At 55.5% G+C, this 15,543-nt stretch overlaps 1 protein-coding gene across 3 annotated transcripts in view; it reads right to left on the bottom strand.

Annotated features, from left to right (window-relative positions):
• LOC138833815 (neuroblast differentiation-associated protein AHNAK-like) overlaps positions 1–15,543 on the bottom strand; it is a 77,430-nt gene extending 61,887 nt beyond the window's left edge. The window contains exons 1-4 of one of the 3 annotated variants that reach the window (XM_070032149.1): positions 15,370–15,543; positions 2,054–2,155; positions 1,701–1,857; positions 1,078–1,265 (exon numbers count right to left, since the gene is read on the bottom strand). In XM_070032149.1, coding sequence (XP_069888250.1) covers positions 1,078–1,265; positions 1,701–1,857 — 345 coding nt within the window. In that variant the 5' untranslated portion in view covers positions 2,054–2,155; positions 15,370–15,543. The remainder of the gene's footprint in view (positions 1–1,077; positions 1,266–1,700; positions 1,858–2,053; positions 2,156–15,369) is intronic. The other 2 variants (XM_070032146.1, XM_070032148.1) reach the window with 2 other exon arrangements.

The following is a 15,543-nucleotide window of genomic DNA, read 5'->3' as shown; positions in this document are numbered from 1 at the left end:
GGTAGAATACCTGCCTAGTACTGGAAGTCTTTGGAGGTGGGGGAGGTTTGATTGTAGGGCTTCAACTCAGGGCCTGGGTGCTGTCCCTGGGCTTCTCTATGTTCAGGACTAGCGCTCTACCACTTGAGCCACAGCCCCACTTCCGGCTTTTGAGTGGTTAATTGGAGATCAGAGTCTCACAGGGACTTTTCTGTCTGGGCTGACTTCAAACTGCCATCTCAGCCTCCTGAGTAGCTAGGATTATAGATGTGAGCCACCAGTGCCCAGCTTAGTACTGAGCTCCCATTCCCTGAATAGAGAACAGGAAATCAATCCCCACCCCACCCCCTCTCCTTCCCTCCTCTCATCTCCTTTCTTCTCTTTTTCTATGCCACTTAAAAAGAAAAAGAAAATCACAAAACTACCCTTCTTCCCCTCCCCCCCAAAAAAAAACAGCCAACTCTTAGAGGAAGAGAGCCAGTGACTCAAGCCTACATGCTACTCAGGAAGCTGAGATCTGAGGATCAAGGTTTGAAACCAGGAAGTGGCTCTGTAGCTCAAGTGGTAGAGCGCTCGCCTTGAGCTGAAGAGCTAAGGGACAGCGCCCAGGCCCAGAGTTCAAGCCCCATGACCAACAAAAAAAAAAAAAAGGTTTGAAACCAGCCTGGGCAGGAAATTCCGTGAGACATCACCATCTAGCCACCAAAAAGCCAGAAGTACAGCTGTGGCTTAGTAGAGCACCTAGTGAGCAAAAAAGCTAAGGCTGAGTCCAAGCCTCAGCATGGGGCACGCACATGCTCACACACACGCGCTCACACTCCTACAAAAAGGCAACTGATCTTCCTCCTGGCATCTAGGCCTAGAGCACATGAGTTGGTCCCACCCCTTGGCACAGCGGGCACTCACTCTCAAGAGACTTAATTTTCAGAGGCGACATCAGCCCCACGCTATACATGTGCAGAAAGAAACAGGCTGGCCCAGAGGTAAGAAGGCAAGGAGAAGGAATCAGCTGAGGCCGAGAAGGCTGATAGAAGGGGAGTCGGCAGGTCAGGGGAGTCGTGGGCAGCTAAGGGCACCAAGGGGTCGGCGAGTACTCACCAGAACCACCTCAGAGCTGCGCGAGCTGAAGACTTCCTGGGTCCAGGCATGGCCAGGCTCGGGGGAGCGGTCCCCCTTGCGATGGAGCTTCAGGCCCACGGTGTGGTGCCCCATGGTGTTCAGCAGCTGGGTCACCTCCCCGGACTGCAGGTTGTTGAAGTAGATGGTGGCCCCCACAATCTGGTCCCCTAAGTGGGGAAAGAGCAACAGCAAGTAAGACCTATGAAGTCTCAGAAAACAAACACAGAAACAGCCGTATGTTGGGCCTGGATACTAACTTGCCTTTAACCCTTCTGAGCACCAAGCAGGCATGAGAATACCCATACTACAGATGAACAAACAGGCTGAGGAAGGCCCACTACATTTACTCAAAGCTGCAGAAGTAATAGTAAGTGGTAGAGTCAGACCTGAGAAACTAGTTCTCCAGCATCTTCTGAGACCCTCTAGCAAGGGACAGGGTGGACAAGGAAAGACAGAGTTTGGGGCCTCTGTGGGATGCCCAGCCCATTCCTGTGGGCTCCTTACTCCCTGCGCTTCCCTCCCTCCCCCTCCCCCTCCCCCACCCCTGAGCACCCACCCCACCCCCCTCCCAGCACCCGATCCAGCCTCCTGGAGCAACTCACCCTCCTTGACCACCCCAGTGCGGGCCGCAGGGGAGTTCGGGTTCACTTTCTGCACAAAGACTCCGTCATCACTCTGGGCAATGGTCAGCCCGTGGGAGCCGCTGCCCTGCCAGTTGGGCAGTAGCAGTTCCCGGGTTGTCTCTTCCTCTTTCTCCATCTGGAAATGGAGACAGTGGGGGTCACACGCCCTTCCAATGTAGAGGGTCTCCCAAGACAGGGATGATGAAAACCTGTGCATGTGTAGCCTGGGGCTGATGTCCTCCCCTCTGCCACCAGCCCCCTCTGTCCCTTCCACCCACGGTCCAGCTCCGGATGCCACCAGATCCCCCCCCCCCATTCTCCCTCCTACTGACCTTTGCAGGACTCTGTTCAGGAGCGAATGCCTTACCGGGAGCCCGCCCCTTCCTCCTCTCTTCCCCTCAGTCTCTTTTCCTTGGGAATCTCCGTCACACAGCCTAGGGAAAAAAGTTTGCCTGTTTGAATTCTGCTTGCTCAAAACCACCAAAGGGATGGCTGAATGCTGTTCCCCTCTAGGCCAAGCCAAACTCCCACCACCCCATTATAGCAACTCCATGACTTGCAAACAGCCTGCCTAGCAAGCCCTGGAGTTCACACACTAGTACTTTCCAAAATGAGATCAAGTAAAATAGTACAAATAAAAATAAAGGAAAGTGGGATAGAGGACGCCAGACTCAGACTCAAATACTGGCTCTGTATCTTCCTAGTTGCGGGACCCAGGCCAAGGCAACTTAACTTTTCCAAGCCACTGTGCTCCCCTCTGTGAAAATGAAAGAGAAGGGCTGGGAAGGTGGCTCAGTGGTAGAGCGCTTGCCTTGCATGCATGAGGCTCTGAGTTTGATTCCTCAGCACCACATAGCAGAAAAAAGCCAGAAGTGGCGCTGTGGCTCAATTGGTAGAGTGCTAGCCTTGAGCTAAAGAGCTGAGGGACAGCGCCCAGGCCCAGAGTTCAGATCCCACGACAGAAAGAAAGAGAGAGAGGGCCAGGCGCTGGTGGCTCACGCCTGTAACCCTAGCTACTCAGGAGGCTGAGATCTGAGGATCGCGGTTCAAAGCCAGCCCGGGCAGGAGAGACCGTGAGACTCCTATCTCCAATAAACCACCAGAAAACCGGAAGTGGCGCTGTAGCTCAAGTGGTAGAGTGCTCGCCTTGAGCTGAAGAGCTGAGGGACAGCGCCCAGGCCCAGAGTTCAAGCCCCACGGCCGACAAAAAAAAAAAAAAAGAAAGAGAGAGAGGGAGGGAGAGGGAGGGAGGGAGGAAGGGAGGGAGGGAGGGAAAGAGAATTTCCAGCCAGGCATGGTGGAGCATGCCTGTAATCCCAGCTACATGGGAGGCACAGACAGGAATAGTGAAGTTGAAGATCACCTCAAGTAAAACTGCAAAGCCCTATCTGAAAAATAACTAAAGGGAAAAGGGCTAAGGGTGTGGATCAAGTGATACAGCACCTACCTAATAAGCAGAAGACCCCGAGCTCAAACCCAGTACCACCAAAATAAAAATAAAGAAAAAATATTTCCCTTCGGATCAAAGACCCTCCCACAGGAGTTCTGCACCTACAGTATCCATCAGATTCTCTATTAGGACTGTGAGAGGGAGGCATTACTGTCCCCACTTCACAGACAGATTGAGATTTTGAAAGGCCATCTGACCCAGGGCACACTAGAAGAGAGACAAGCTGGACACTGGTGGCTCATGCCTGTAATCCCAGCTACTAAGGAGGCTGAGATCTAAGGATATCAGTTCAAAGCCAACAGGGCAAGAAAGTCCATGAGACTCTTCTCATCAATTAATCACCAAAAAGTTGGAAGTGGAGCTGTTGCTTAATTGGTAGAGAAAAAAAAAAGTGGAAAAGGTCAGGGACAGCACCCAGGCCCTGAGTTCAAGCCCCAGGACAGACACCAAAAATAGAAAAAGAAGCCAGGTGCTGATGGCTCACTCCTGTAATCCTAACTTACTCAGGAGGCAGAGAATGAGAGACAGACAGATAGACAGGCCAGGCTCCAACCTGCATCTGTAACTATCTGTAACTTTCCTCTATACCCAATCTGGTCTGCAGCATTCTGCTGCTAACCCCTCAGCCTTCCCCTGGCCTCTCAGCCACTCACCATCTCCTCCCCATCCTCAGGACAAAAAGGAACCCTCACTGCCTGGTGGCTCCAGGACCTAGGCCTAGCTGTCTTGACCTGAACCAAGGAATCCCCTGCTCCACCAGGCCCTGGCCCAAGCTGAGAGGCTGAGGTACAGCTGTACCCGCCTCAGGCCTGTAATGAGTCAAAACCTATCTGGCTGCCTGCACAGGGCCTGGAGCCAGGCCTTGTGAGTAAAGACACAACCCCCTCCCCACCCCACCCACTGGATGAGCTGTCAGCCCCAGAGGTGCCCTGGGAAGACACCATGGGCAGGACAATGGAGCTGGCCCTAAACTGCATCTACCCACACAAAATGGCGGCGATAGCCATCCAAAGCATGCCTGTGAAATTATATGGGGGGGATACCATTCATTGAGATGCGCCTCACCCCAAACCCCACCCTGAAGCTGTTTATCAAGCAATCAATAAATACATACATGCATAGTGATTGCCTCCTCTCAGTCCAACACTGAACTAAAAGGAGTTAGCCAGGGACAAACATGAGGGCTGGCCTACGAACACTTAATTGTGCAGTACATTAGATTGTTACCTACCATCATCGCTAGCAAGACTTCTAAATATTTATTGACTGCACTCTCCATGCGTGGTATGGAGATTTAAAAGGCTGAGATCCCACTCCAGATATAAATTATAAGCAAGATGTTCTGGGTGTGACCAATGGAGCCTCTCAGTGCTCTAGAAGGCTTGAAAGCCTTCTCAGAGAAATGAAAAATAGAATTCCAAGTGGCTCACGTCTATAATCCTAGTTACTCAGGGTGGCTAAGACCTAAGGATCTCAGTTCAAAGCCACCTGGACAGAAAAGTCCAGGAGACTCTTATCTCCAATTAGCCACCAGAAAGCCAGAAGTGGCCGTGTGACTCAAGTGGTAAGAGCGCCAGCCTTGAGCAAAATAAAACAAGCAAGAATGCAAGGCCCGGGCTGGGAAGGTGGCTCAGTGGTAGAGCGCTTGCCTTGCATGCCAGAGGCCCTGGGTTCGATTCCTCAGCACCACATAAGCAAAAAGAAAAAGCCAGAAGTGGCGCTGTGGCTCAAGTGGTAGAGCGCTAGCCTTGAGCTGAAGAACTGAGGGACAGCGTCCAGGCCCAGAGTTCAGGCCCCACGACCGGACCCAAAAAAAAAAAAAAAAAAAAAAAAGAATGCAAGGCCCTGAGTTCAAGCCCCAGTACTGGTACAAAACACACACACACACACACACACACACACACACACACACACGTATACATATATATGCCTGTATGTATGTATAAATGGAACTTCAAAGGTGCATCTATGTTCACATCTATGGGACTATGGCTCTCAGAAAGGCATGGGCACTTGGGAGCTGCAGTCTTAGGCAGAAATCAACATGGATGAAAGATAAACACAAACCCTACCTCCCCCGCCCCTCCACACACACACACCTGCTCTCCCATTTGACAAGGTCATAAAAGTGGTGTTTACCAGGAGCTTTCATTGGCAACACAGGTGCTGTGGTGGCTAGGTGGTGAGCAAAGACTGAGCTGGAGCAACACCTCCTCCCTCTCCCCTCCCCTCCCCTCCCTTCCCTTCCTTCCCTTCCTGGAAGGCCTAGGAGGCCTCACAAACCCTTCCCACCGTGAAATACCAACGCTGGAACTTCAAAGATACCTTCTGCCAAGAAGAAGGCCCTGCAGATAGGAGCCAGACAAAGGCTAGAGAAGGGGAAAACTTTCCAGCCCAGTCCTCTCAGAGCTCAAGCCACCCCTCCAGGCTGCCCCAGCCAGCGCCCCTGTCTTCCTCCTCCTTTGCCTCCTTGTGCAGGGCCCCTTTTCTCAGCCCAGCATCCTGGTGCTGAGCCAGCAGCAGAGGAGGGGAGAGCAGAGAGGGCCGCCAGCTCACCCTCGCCCACATGGCGGCCCCACCCACCCACCCACCGTCCCTCCTTCCCCGTGTGAGTCACGGCAGCTAGCAGCAACAGCTCCAGACAAGCAAAGGGTCAGGCCTAAAACACGTGGTGCCTCCTGGGCCAGGCCCCAGGTGCCAGAGGGGCTGGGGGTCAGCTGCTCTGCCTGGCTCCTCAGGAGAGGAGCCAGGAGTTGCCGAGGTTCAAGAGGGACTGAGCAACCTGCTTCAACTGAAACCACCTCCAAGGGAGGAGAAGCCATTCTGGGAAGGGGGAGGGGGGCCCCACAGCCCGTGAGGACAGAAGCCACTGGACCCAAAGTTGTAGGATGGCCTTGGCCATGCATTCATGGCTTTCCTGGCCAGGTGCATGCCCAGCCCACTGTTGCTCTGATTCTGGCCTAAAGGCTGGGCACAGCCCAGAGGGCCTCCCCTCTCATTGACCTGGGCCATTCAGCTCCGAGGACAGATGTGCGGTACAAATGAGAGCCAAGAGAATGTGGTGGCCAAGGCCTGTTTTCTGCATCTGGGGCCCAACCCCTTAAGTCTCTCCTCCACCCCTGGAGCCTGTAATAAGCCCAGATGCGCCCAGATGTTCCTCCCCCAGTTAGGGTAAATCAGGCTTCTTTGCGAATTTCTTGGAAATCGTCCTTCAGACAACAAGAGACCTCAAAGCGCAGCTGTCCAACATGGTAGACACATGTGGGGATTCAAATGTAAACTAATGCCCGGCTCACCCCTGTAGTCTTGGCTACTCAGGAGGCTGAGATCTGGGGATAGAGCTAGCTTCAAAGCCAAACCCAGGCAGGAAAATCCATTAGACCTTTATCTCCAAGTAACCACCAAAAAAGCCAGAAGTGGAGCTGTGGCTCAAGTGGTAAAGGGCTAGCCTTAAGTGAAAGAAAGCTTTAAGGACAAGCCCCAGGACTGGAGAAAAGAAGAAATAAAGCAGGGTGCTGGTGGGTCGTGCCAGTAATCCTAGCTGCTCAGGAGGCTAAGATCTGAGGATCCCATTTCAGCCTAGGCAGAAAAGGCCACATGACCCTTATCTCCAATGAACCACCAGAAAGCCAGCAGTGGTGTTGAGGCTCAAAGTGGTACAGCACTCACCTTCAGCAAAAAAAAAAAAAAGCTCAGGGACAGAGCCCAGGCCTTGTGTTCAAGCCTTATCACCATCAGAAAAAGGAAAAACCCCCACACATAAATTAATGAGATTGAAATTATAGTCCGTGGGTTGCTCTAGCCACATTTCCGCAGGGGTTTAGATTTCCCCCAGTGCAGAGTTCGGTGGGACAGCGCTGGATGGGAGGAGGGACAAGAGACTGGGAGAATGTGGGGGCTACAGCCCAGGGAGGTCCAGCCCTGTGGACCTCCCAACACAGGCTCAGTGCCCTCGCTCTGCGAGGAGGAGCAGCAGGGCTGGAGTGGAGAAACCCCATGGCGGAGGGCTGCCTGGAGGAGGAAAAAGAAAATGGTTACGACAGTGAGAACCCATGTACATGACTGTCAGAACCATGTGACTAAGGCCAGAAGAATGGGCAGTCCTGAAATTCAAAACCACGGAAAGCTGCACAGAGCAGCCAGGGAGCTGGGAAACACCAAGCAGATCAAGGAGGATCTGCTCAGGAGCAGCCTCTGTTCCCCACCCCCACCCCAGCAGAGGTGACATCCAGGGCCCTGGGGGGGGGGGGGGGTGAACAGTGTCCCTTTCTTCCCAGAGCCAGTGTGAAGACAGCAAAGGAAAGAAAAGGACTCAGCCTAACTTCTGCAGCAATCTGGCAGCTCAGCAACCAACATGAGTATCAAGATGTCAGGAACTGCCTGGCGCTGGTGGCTCATGCCGGTCATCCTAGCTACTCAGGAGGCTGAGATCTGAGAATCCTGGTTCAAAGCCAGCCCAGGCAGAAAAGTCTGTACGACTCTTATCTCCAATAAACCACTCAGAAAAGCAGAAGTGGCGCTGAGGCTCAAGCAGTTTAACACTCACCTTGAGCTGAAGAGCTGAGGGTCAGCACCCAAGGCCAGAGTTCAAGCCCCACAACTGACCAAAAAAAAAAAAAAAGGGCAGGAACTCACACTTGCTGAGAGATAAGCCCAGGGGCCTCAGTATTATTCTGAAAGCACTTGTGCATCTGCCCTGCACACGCGGGGAATGGGACACTCCCTGAGGACACCCAACAACCACAAAACTTCCAGCCTAGCAGCGTGAACATGAGCCAACCAGGCTTCCATACACAAAAGACCATCCCGAGAACGCAATGACTCACGCTCAGAATTAAAGACCTCCACCACAGGGAAAGCCCCAAATACTCATAAGCAGGAGAAGGGATGGGATATTCAAAGAAAAGAGACACACCCAGATGGGTGCTACAGTCTCATAAACACTCCGCAGTCACAAGGAGGAAGAGAAACCTCCAGAATGAAAGCACACACATACACACACCATCCCCAAGCAAGAGCTGGGGTAAAGGGAATTCTGCAGAGCACTCTGAGTGCCAGGTTCTACGCTGGAGACATCCAAACCAAGTGTTTTAACTATCTGCAAACAACTCTATGATAAGAACTGATATCCTTATTTTACTTTGTTTTTGTGCTAGTACTGGGGCCTGGGCATTGTCCTTGTGTTTTCACTCAAGCTGGGCATTCTACCACTTGAGCCACAGCTCCACTTCTTACTTTCTAAAGGTTAATCGAAGATAAAGAGTGTCAGAGACTTTTTCTGCCAGGCCAGGCTTTAAAGCTCGATCCTCAGAGCTCAGCCTCTCAAGTAGCTAGGATTATTGGTGGCATGAGCCACCATTGCTTGCTTCATATCCTAATTTTAAAGATGTGGAAGCAGGCCCCAGAGGAGAGACGCCTGATTGGCAATGCAAGCCCAGGGTTCTCTGACTCTTTGACACAGTCTTCACTCAGGTAAAGAGGTGAAGGCACAGTATATATGCACAGGACAAGAGACACCAGAAACCACAGAGAAAGATGCACAGAGGATGCAAAACCTGTGCTGGGGGGGAGGAGTGCAAACTGGAAGCCAGGCACCAGGGGCTCACACCTGTAATCCCAGCTACTCAAAGAGACTCAGATCTGAGGACTGAGATTTGAAGGCATCCCAGGCAGGAAAGTCTGTGAGACTCTTCTTTCCAGTTAACCAGCAAAAAGCCAGAAGTAGAGCTGTGTGGCTCAAGTGCTACAGCACTAACCTTGAGCACAAAAAGCTCAAGGAGGCTGGGAAGGTGGCTCAGTGGTAGAGCGCTTGCCTTGCATGCATGAGGCCCTGGGTTTGATTCCTCAGCACCACATAACCAGAAAAAGCTGGAAGTGGCGTAGTGACTCAAGTGGTAGAGCACTAGCCTTGAGCTGAAGAGCTAAGGGGCAGCGCCCAGGCCCAGAGTTCAAGCTCTACGACCGAAAAAGAAAAAGCTCAGGGACAGCTCCTAGGCTCTGAGTTCGAGCTCCAGCCAAAAAAAAAAGTGCAAGCTGAAGGGAAAGGGATGACACATACTCCCACAGGAGGACAGAGAAGCTTCCAGGCCTCCCCTCCCCCACATCACCCTCATCCTGGCCCAGCCAAGTCCACAAGCCTTTGCACTGGACAGAACTTACTGGTCCTGTGGTTCATTGGTTCCAGGATCTTTCCCAGAACCCAGCTTATGTCTAGATTTATCTTGGGACAGGAGCCTCCTCCCTTCTGGGACTCAACCAGCAAGGCAAAGCAAACGTCACCACTCGCTAGAAGAAGGAACAGACAGACCATCAACCCAAGGACCAAGGAAAAACAGCCTAAGCCTCCAAATGCTCCCACAAGGCTGCAACTACTAGACTTCTTGGGGGGGAGGGGGGGAGGAGGAATTGTCCTAATCGACCTAGAGGAGCATACAGGTATCTAAGCAATCGTGTCACAATTGCGCTAGTCTAACGTCTTGGCCTTCGGGAGGCTAAGGGCAGTAGGAGCCTGAGTTCCCTTTACAAAACCACCCAGTAGGCTTTGAGACGTCAGCCCCATTCCTTATCTTCATAGCCCCGAGCAAGCCAACAAACAGTCCTATTCCTTAGCAGACCCTCTACCGGCTCTACGTGGTGCTTTCCTACCTGAATCAGAGCCTTCCTCGGTGTGAGCTGGGGCCAGTCCAGTCCCAGGCTAGGCTACCTGCCCTGGGGGGAGGAGGGAGGTGGAGCTGCCCCCACCCACAACTCCTGAGTTATTTCAGCCTTTCCAATCCAGCCCTCCTTTCCCCCTCAGTCCCACTCCGTCAGGCGAGGTTTTTCTGATCGTCTAACCTGCAGGATCGCTCCATGCTCAGAACCCAGTCAGTGGGCTACTTTTTAAATGTTATGTCTATGTGGGTGCCAGTCTGAGGCTTGAACTCAGGACCTGAGTGTTGTCCCTTAGCTTTAGCCATTTACCATTTTGAGCCACAGCTCCACATCTGGCATTGGATGGTTAATTAGAGATAAGAGTCTAGTGGACTTTCCTGCCCAAGCTGGCTTCAAACCATGATTCTCAGATCTCATCCTCCTGAGTAGCTAGGATTGTAGGCTTGAGCCACCAGCTCCTGGCTGCTTTTATTTGAATGGTTTTTTCCCTCTACTTCTCCCTCTCCTGCCCATACATACACACCTTCCTCCCAACTCACCCAGCAATCTCCAAGCCTAAAAACACCACATTCTCATTTCCCTTAGGGAGAGCCCCTCTTTCTCCCTGGCCAGAGGGGGGCTCTCCTTCTGAAGACAGACTCTTCCCCTTATCTAGTGGGGAAGTCCCACACCAGCCACAGAGGTGAGACAAAAACCGGGCCTGTACACAGGATTAGAACACCAACTCCAAAGAGGGGGAGGGGGCATGAGAGTAACACTCTGCTTGCCCTGGGGCGGGGTATAAATTTAGGCTTGGAAACTGCCTTCTGCCCCACCCAGGGCCCAGCTCTTGAAAGGGTGCTGAGCATTCGCCCCCAAGCGGTCAGGCCTCACCAGTGCAGGGGCGCAGGACAGAGCTGCCAAATAGCCACCCCCAGCCCGTAGGACACGTAGCCACGGCCAGGATCAGCTCCAAGCACTTCCCCTTCTACTCTACCCCCCCCCCCAGCTGCCCGAGCCTCCACTCAGGCCCCCAGGGAGCAGGCAGGATGCTCCTCCCTGACAGGCTGTGTGCAAAGCCTTGTGGGGCCTGTGATCCCAGGGCTGTCCAGGCCCTGTCACAGACATCCTCACACAGGCACAAAACTTCCACCGGCAGAGCATAATGCCATTGCCCAGGCCCTCCAAAACCATAAGGGCTGGGCACCAGTGGCTAGCTACTCAGGAGGCTGAGATCTCAGGATCCTGGTTCAGAGCCAGCCTAGGCAGGAAAGTCTTACAGACTTTTGAACTCAGGGCCTGGGCACTGTCCTTGAGCTTTTGTGCTAAAGGCTATTAGCTCTCTACCACTTGAACCACAACTTTACTTCCTGTGTTTTGGGTGCTTAATTGGAGATAAGAATCTCACAGGCTCTTGCCTGTAATCCTAGCAACTCAGGGGGCTGAGATCTGGAGATCGCAGTTCAAAGCCAGCCCCAGCAGGAAAGTCCGTGACTCTGATCTCCAGTAAACCACCAGATAACTGGAAGTGGTAGAGTGCTTGCCTTGAGCGGAAGAGCCCAGGGACAGCGCCCAGGCCCAGAGTTCAAGCCCCACGACAGGAGGGGGGAGGGGGAGGGGGAGAGGTGGAGGGGAGAGGGAGAGAGGGGGAGGGGAGAGGGAGAGAGGGGGGAGAAAGAGGGAGGGGGAGAGGAAGAGAGACGCAGACTTTTCTGCCTGAATTTGGCTTCAAAGCTCGATCCTCATATCTCAGCTTGCTAAGTAGCTAGGATTACAGGGCTGAGGCACTGGTGCCCAGCTTCTATGACGACTTTCATCTCCAATTATCACCAAAAAAGAGAGAGAGAAACAGAAACAGAAATAGAAGTAGAAGTGTGGCTCAAGTGGTAGAGCATTAGCCTTGAACAAAAAAAGCTAAGGGACCCCCCCCCAAAAAAAAGCACTCAGACCAGGAGATGGTCCAGGGGTCAAATCCAGCGGAAGGCAAGCTCCCAGGCTGAAGCCTGCCCAGGGCAAAGGGAACAGAAGGCCTGGGCCCCTCAGCACTGCCACCACACCCCTGCCCAAATACAACACATATTCTACACCCTCGGGGGAACACCTCCCTTCCGCTCACCTAAGATCAAACCCCGCATGGTCAGCCCAGCTCTAGGGAGAGAAACTGGGGGGGGGGGGGGGGACAGCTAGACTAAGTTTCCAGCAGGAGTCAGACGAGCTCTCCCAGTCTGCCTCAGCCTGTCCCCAGGCAGTTCCCAAGTTCTGCAGAAGCTGCTCACCACACCCCAGTTCCCACACACCCCTCCACCCCCACTGCCTTGCCCCAACTCCTCCAACCAGCTCCTCAGGCTCCCAGTGGAGTGCTCCGCCAGAGCCTGCCGGCCCATTCCAATCCAAGACAACGTGCAAAAGAATCCAGTCTAGTGGTGCTGGCCCCTCCACCCAGGGCCTTCCCCAGGACTGACTGAGGTGACCCAGCCTCCCCCTCCTCCCCTGGGGCCCATTCCACACCCTTGACTAATGCAGGCTTTCTCCCTCCACAGGTTCTGGAGTTGGTTTTCTCTGTGTCCCTCTTTCTGACTCTGTCTGTCTGGCTCTCTCCCTCTCTCGTGTCCCATTCTGGCTCGGGACCATGTCTGGCCAGCGCCAGTCCTCAGCTCTGTACAGGGTCCGCTCTTCAGGAAGTCTGCACAGACCTGGACCCCTGCATCGCTGCAGTGGACCATCCATCTTGGTGACACTAAGCCCCACATGGCACGAGATCTCAGGTCCTTCTTCTCTGACTTGTGAGGCTTGTGTGTGTGTGTGTGTGTGTGTGTGTGTGTGTGTGTGTGTGTGTGTAACTGAGGTAACACAGAGCTTTGGAGAAAAGTTCATCTTCCAATCCTCATCCTCTACCCCAGGCCCTATCCCTATGTTCTTTGCAAACGTGTGTGCGCGCGCGTGCACGCACGAGTGCACCACATGTGCTTCACTGGGGCTTGAACTCAGGGCCTCAAGTTCTCACTAGCGCTTTTTTTTTTTTTTTTTTGCTGGTCCTGGAGTTTAAACTCAGGGCCTGGGAGCTGCCCCTGTACTCTTTTGCTCAAGGCTACTGTTTAAGCCAACGCTCCACTTCAGGTTTTGAGTGGTTAACCGGAGATAAGTCTTACAGACTTTCCTGCCCAGCCTGGTTTTGAACTTCAGTCCTCAGATCTCAGACTCCCGAGTAGCTAGGATTAAAGATGTGTCCCGAGTAGCTAGGATTAAAGATGTGGAACCACCAGAGCCCAGCTCACTAACTTTTTCTTCACTCAAGGCTGTTGTTCTACCCATTAATTGAGCCACAGTTCCATTTCTGGTTTTTTTTGTTTCTTTTTTGGTGGTTAGTTGGAGATAAGAGTCTCAGACAGAGATCCTCAAATCTCAGTCTTCTGAGTAGCTAGGATTTTAGGCAGGAGTCACCAGCGCCCAGCTTTCCTTTGTAAACTTAACTCCCGGAGTCTCAGTTCCTCTACCACCCTCCTTCATCACAGTTCACAGCTCAGAATAAAGGTGTGCCCTCTAAACCGAGGGCTTCCTAAGACCTTTCCCCCAATCTGCACACTCTACAGGGCCAGGGGAGGGCCTGGCCCAGTAGACCCTCAGGCGGCAGGAGAAGGCAGTCAGACACTCCATTCAGTGAGAAAGGAAAGTGCCACGCCCTACCTCAGGGACTTCCCTCACAGGGTAGGGACCTCCGCCTCTTTAACTCACTTAATTTGCACAAAAGCCCTTAAATGCCGTCCTAGTCATCTTCGACCTCCCCTTACCCACATCCACCTATCCGAACAGCACCCTGCTTGATCAGGGGGTCCCACCCCCCCAAATCCACCCGAGATCTATCATCATGTGCGGAGGGGGGGGCTGCAGAGAGGAGGGGCACGAGAGTAAAGACATCCCCACCCCCCCAATCCCGAGGTTAAATTGTAATGGGAAGTCGACTTCAAAGCCATTAACTGGGAGCCCAGTAAGGGCACTGGGGACCCAGAGGTGAATATCTGCCTCCCTTTTCCTGCGAGAAGTAGGGTTTCACCCCTCTGCCCACAGGGGGAAGGGTTTTTCTCGATAGCCCCTCCCCAGAGCCCCACAACACCGGGCGGCGACCGCCAGCTCCCCCAGCACCTGGAGGGCTGCAGCGGGAGGGGCCACACCCTGCCGAGCGCGCGCGCCCGGAGGCGCGCCAGCCCCGTGGTCCCCCGTGACCACGCCGCGCACGGAGCCAGAGCGGCCCGGACCTGGTGGTCCTGGCTCAGAACTGGGAGGTAACCCCACCCGACGTGCAAACGGGGGCACAGCTAATCCCGCTCCTTCCCGATCAGCACCCCCACCTCCAGACCCTGGCACGGGCAGGCGAGGGGCAGCGCGGGCGCCGTCCCTGCCTGGGCGAAGCCTTACATAACGCGGGTCCCTTGCACACACCCCGGGGCGCGCGGCCTCGCCCCCTGCCGCGGCGGCGGGCGAGCGCGGGGGAGCCGAGGGGTCCCGGGACGCCGCGGCCCCCCGCCCACGCCGGGCTCGGCTCGCGGCCCCTCGGCCCACACGCAGCCCCTCTCCCCCCTCCCCTTTGCCCCTCGCCACTCCTCTCCCGAGTTCTGGTTTGAATTAGTCACCGGCTCCAACCACCGCATTCCTCAGGCTGCTGGCGCCGGGCCAGGGCGCGGGGGGGGGGGGGGGGACCCCGCCCGCCCGGACGAGTTTGGAGGTGGGGGGGAGCACCGCCTCGAAGAGGGGGAAGGGGCGGTTCTGGAGGGGGCTGTGTCTCGGCGCGGCACCCCCCTCCCCGCCCACCCCAGCGCAAGAATCTCGCTAATTATGTCCCCACCCCCGCCCGTCCCGCAGGGGCGCGCAGCCACTTCCAGTGGAGGAAGAAGGGGGGACCACGCCGAGGGGCGAGACCAGGGCGGGGCCGCTAGAGGGGGAGCGGGGGGGGGCCAGAAAGGGAGAGGCTCGGGGGGTACAGAACAGGGTGGGGCCGGGAGGACTCGGGACGCGGAGTTAGGGGCGGAGGCGCGGGGAAGGACAGCGGAGGTGGCGCGGGGCGCAGGGGTGCAGAGCACCGGGGCGCAGGGGTGCAGAGCACCGGGGTGCAGGGAGGGGCCCGGGGGAACGGCCGCGGCGTTCTCCGAAAACTTATCCAGTAAACATCGAATTGAAACCGAGCAGCGCGCGGAGCCACCGCCCCAAGGGGGGGGGAGCGAGCGAGCGAGGGAGGGAGGAACAGCCTAAGATTGGAGCCAGGAACGGGGCGCCCCGCCGTGCAATCGGGACCACACCGCCCGCCCCCCGAGAGAAGGACGGAGCGCTAGCCGCACACACTTCCCGTCGGCGCGAGTTTCCAACTTTGCCCAACTTGCGCCCCAGCTTCGGAGGCCGAGCGCCCCTGGCGGGGTGCGGCGCGTCTCCGCCCCTCGCCGCCCGGCGGCCCCCGGGCTCCGCACTCCGCGAGCGCTCACACCGAGGGACCCCAAGGGCGCCCCGTCCAGGCTCCGCCGTCCCCGACCCCCCTCCCCCCCACACACACACCCTATCCCCAGCCCGCCCGGCCCCTACCTGTGCGCTCAGCCCCGGGGCACTGCCATAGCCAGCGCGGGGCCCGAGCTGGCGGAGCGGCGGCTGGCGGCGGCGGCGGCGGCGGCGGCGGCGAACCCCGGTCGTCGGGGCGGGTCCGGCAGGGCTGGGCAGCACGGTCCCCGCGGCGGCAGCGCTGCTCCGAGTGGCCGGGCC

This window comes from Dipodomys merriami, unplaced genomic scaffold (assembly GCF_024711535.1).
Source record: "Dipodomys merriami isolate MVZ:Mamm:240054 unplaced genomic scaffold, mDipMer1.0.p SCAF_21, whole genome shotgun sequence".
Classification (NCBI taxonomy): Eukaryota; Metazoa; Chordata; class Mammalia; order Rodentia; family Heteromyidae; genus Dipodomys; species Dipodomys merriami.
Note: the sequence above shows the minus strand (reverse complement) of the source record. Positions and strands in the feature narration are given on the sequence as shown.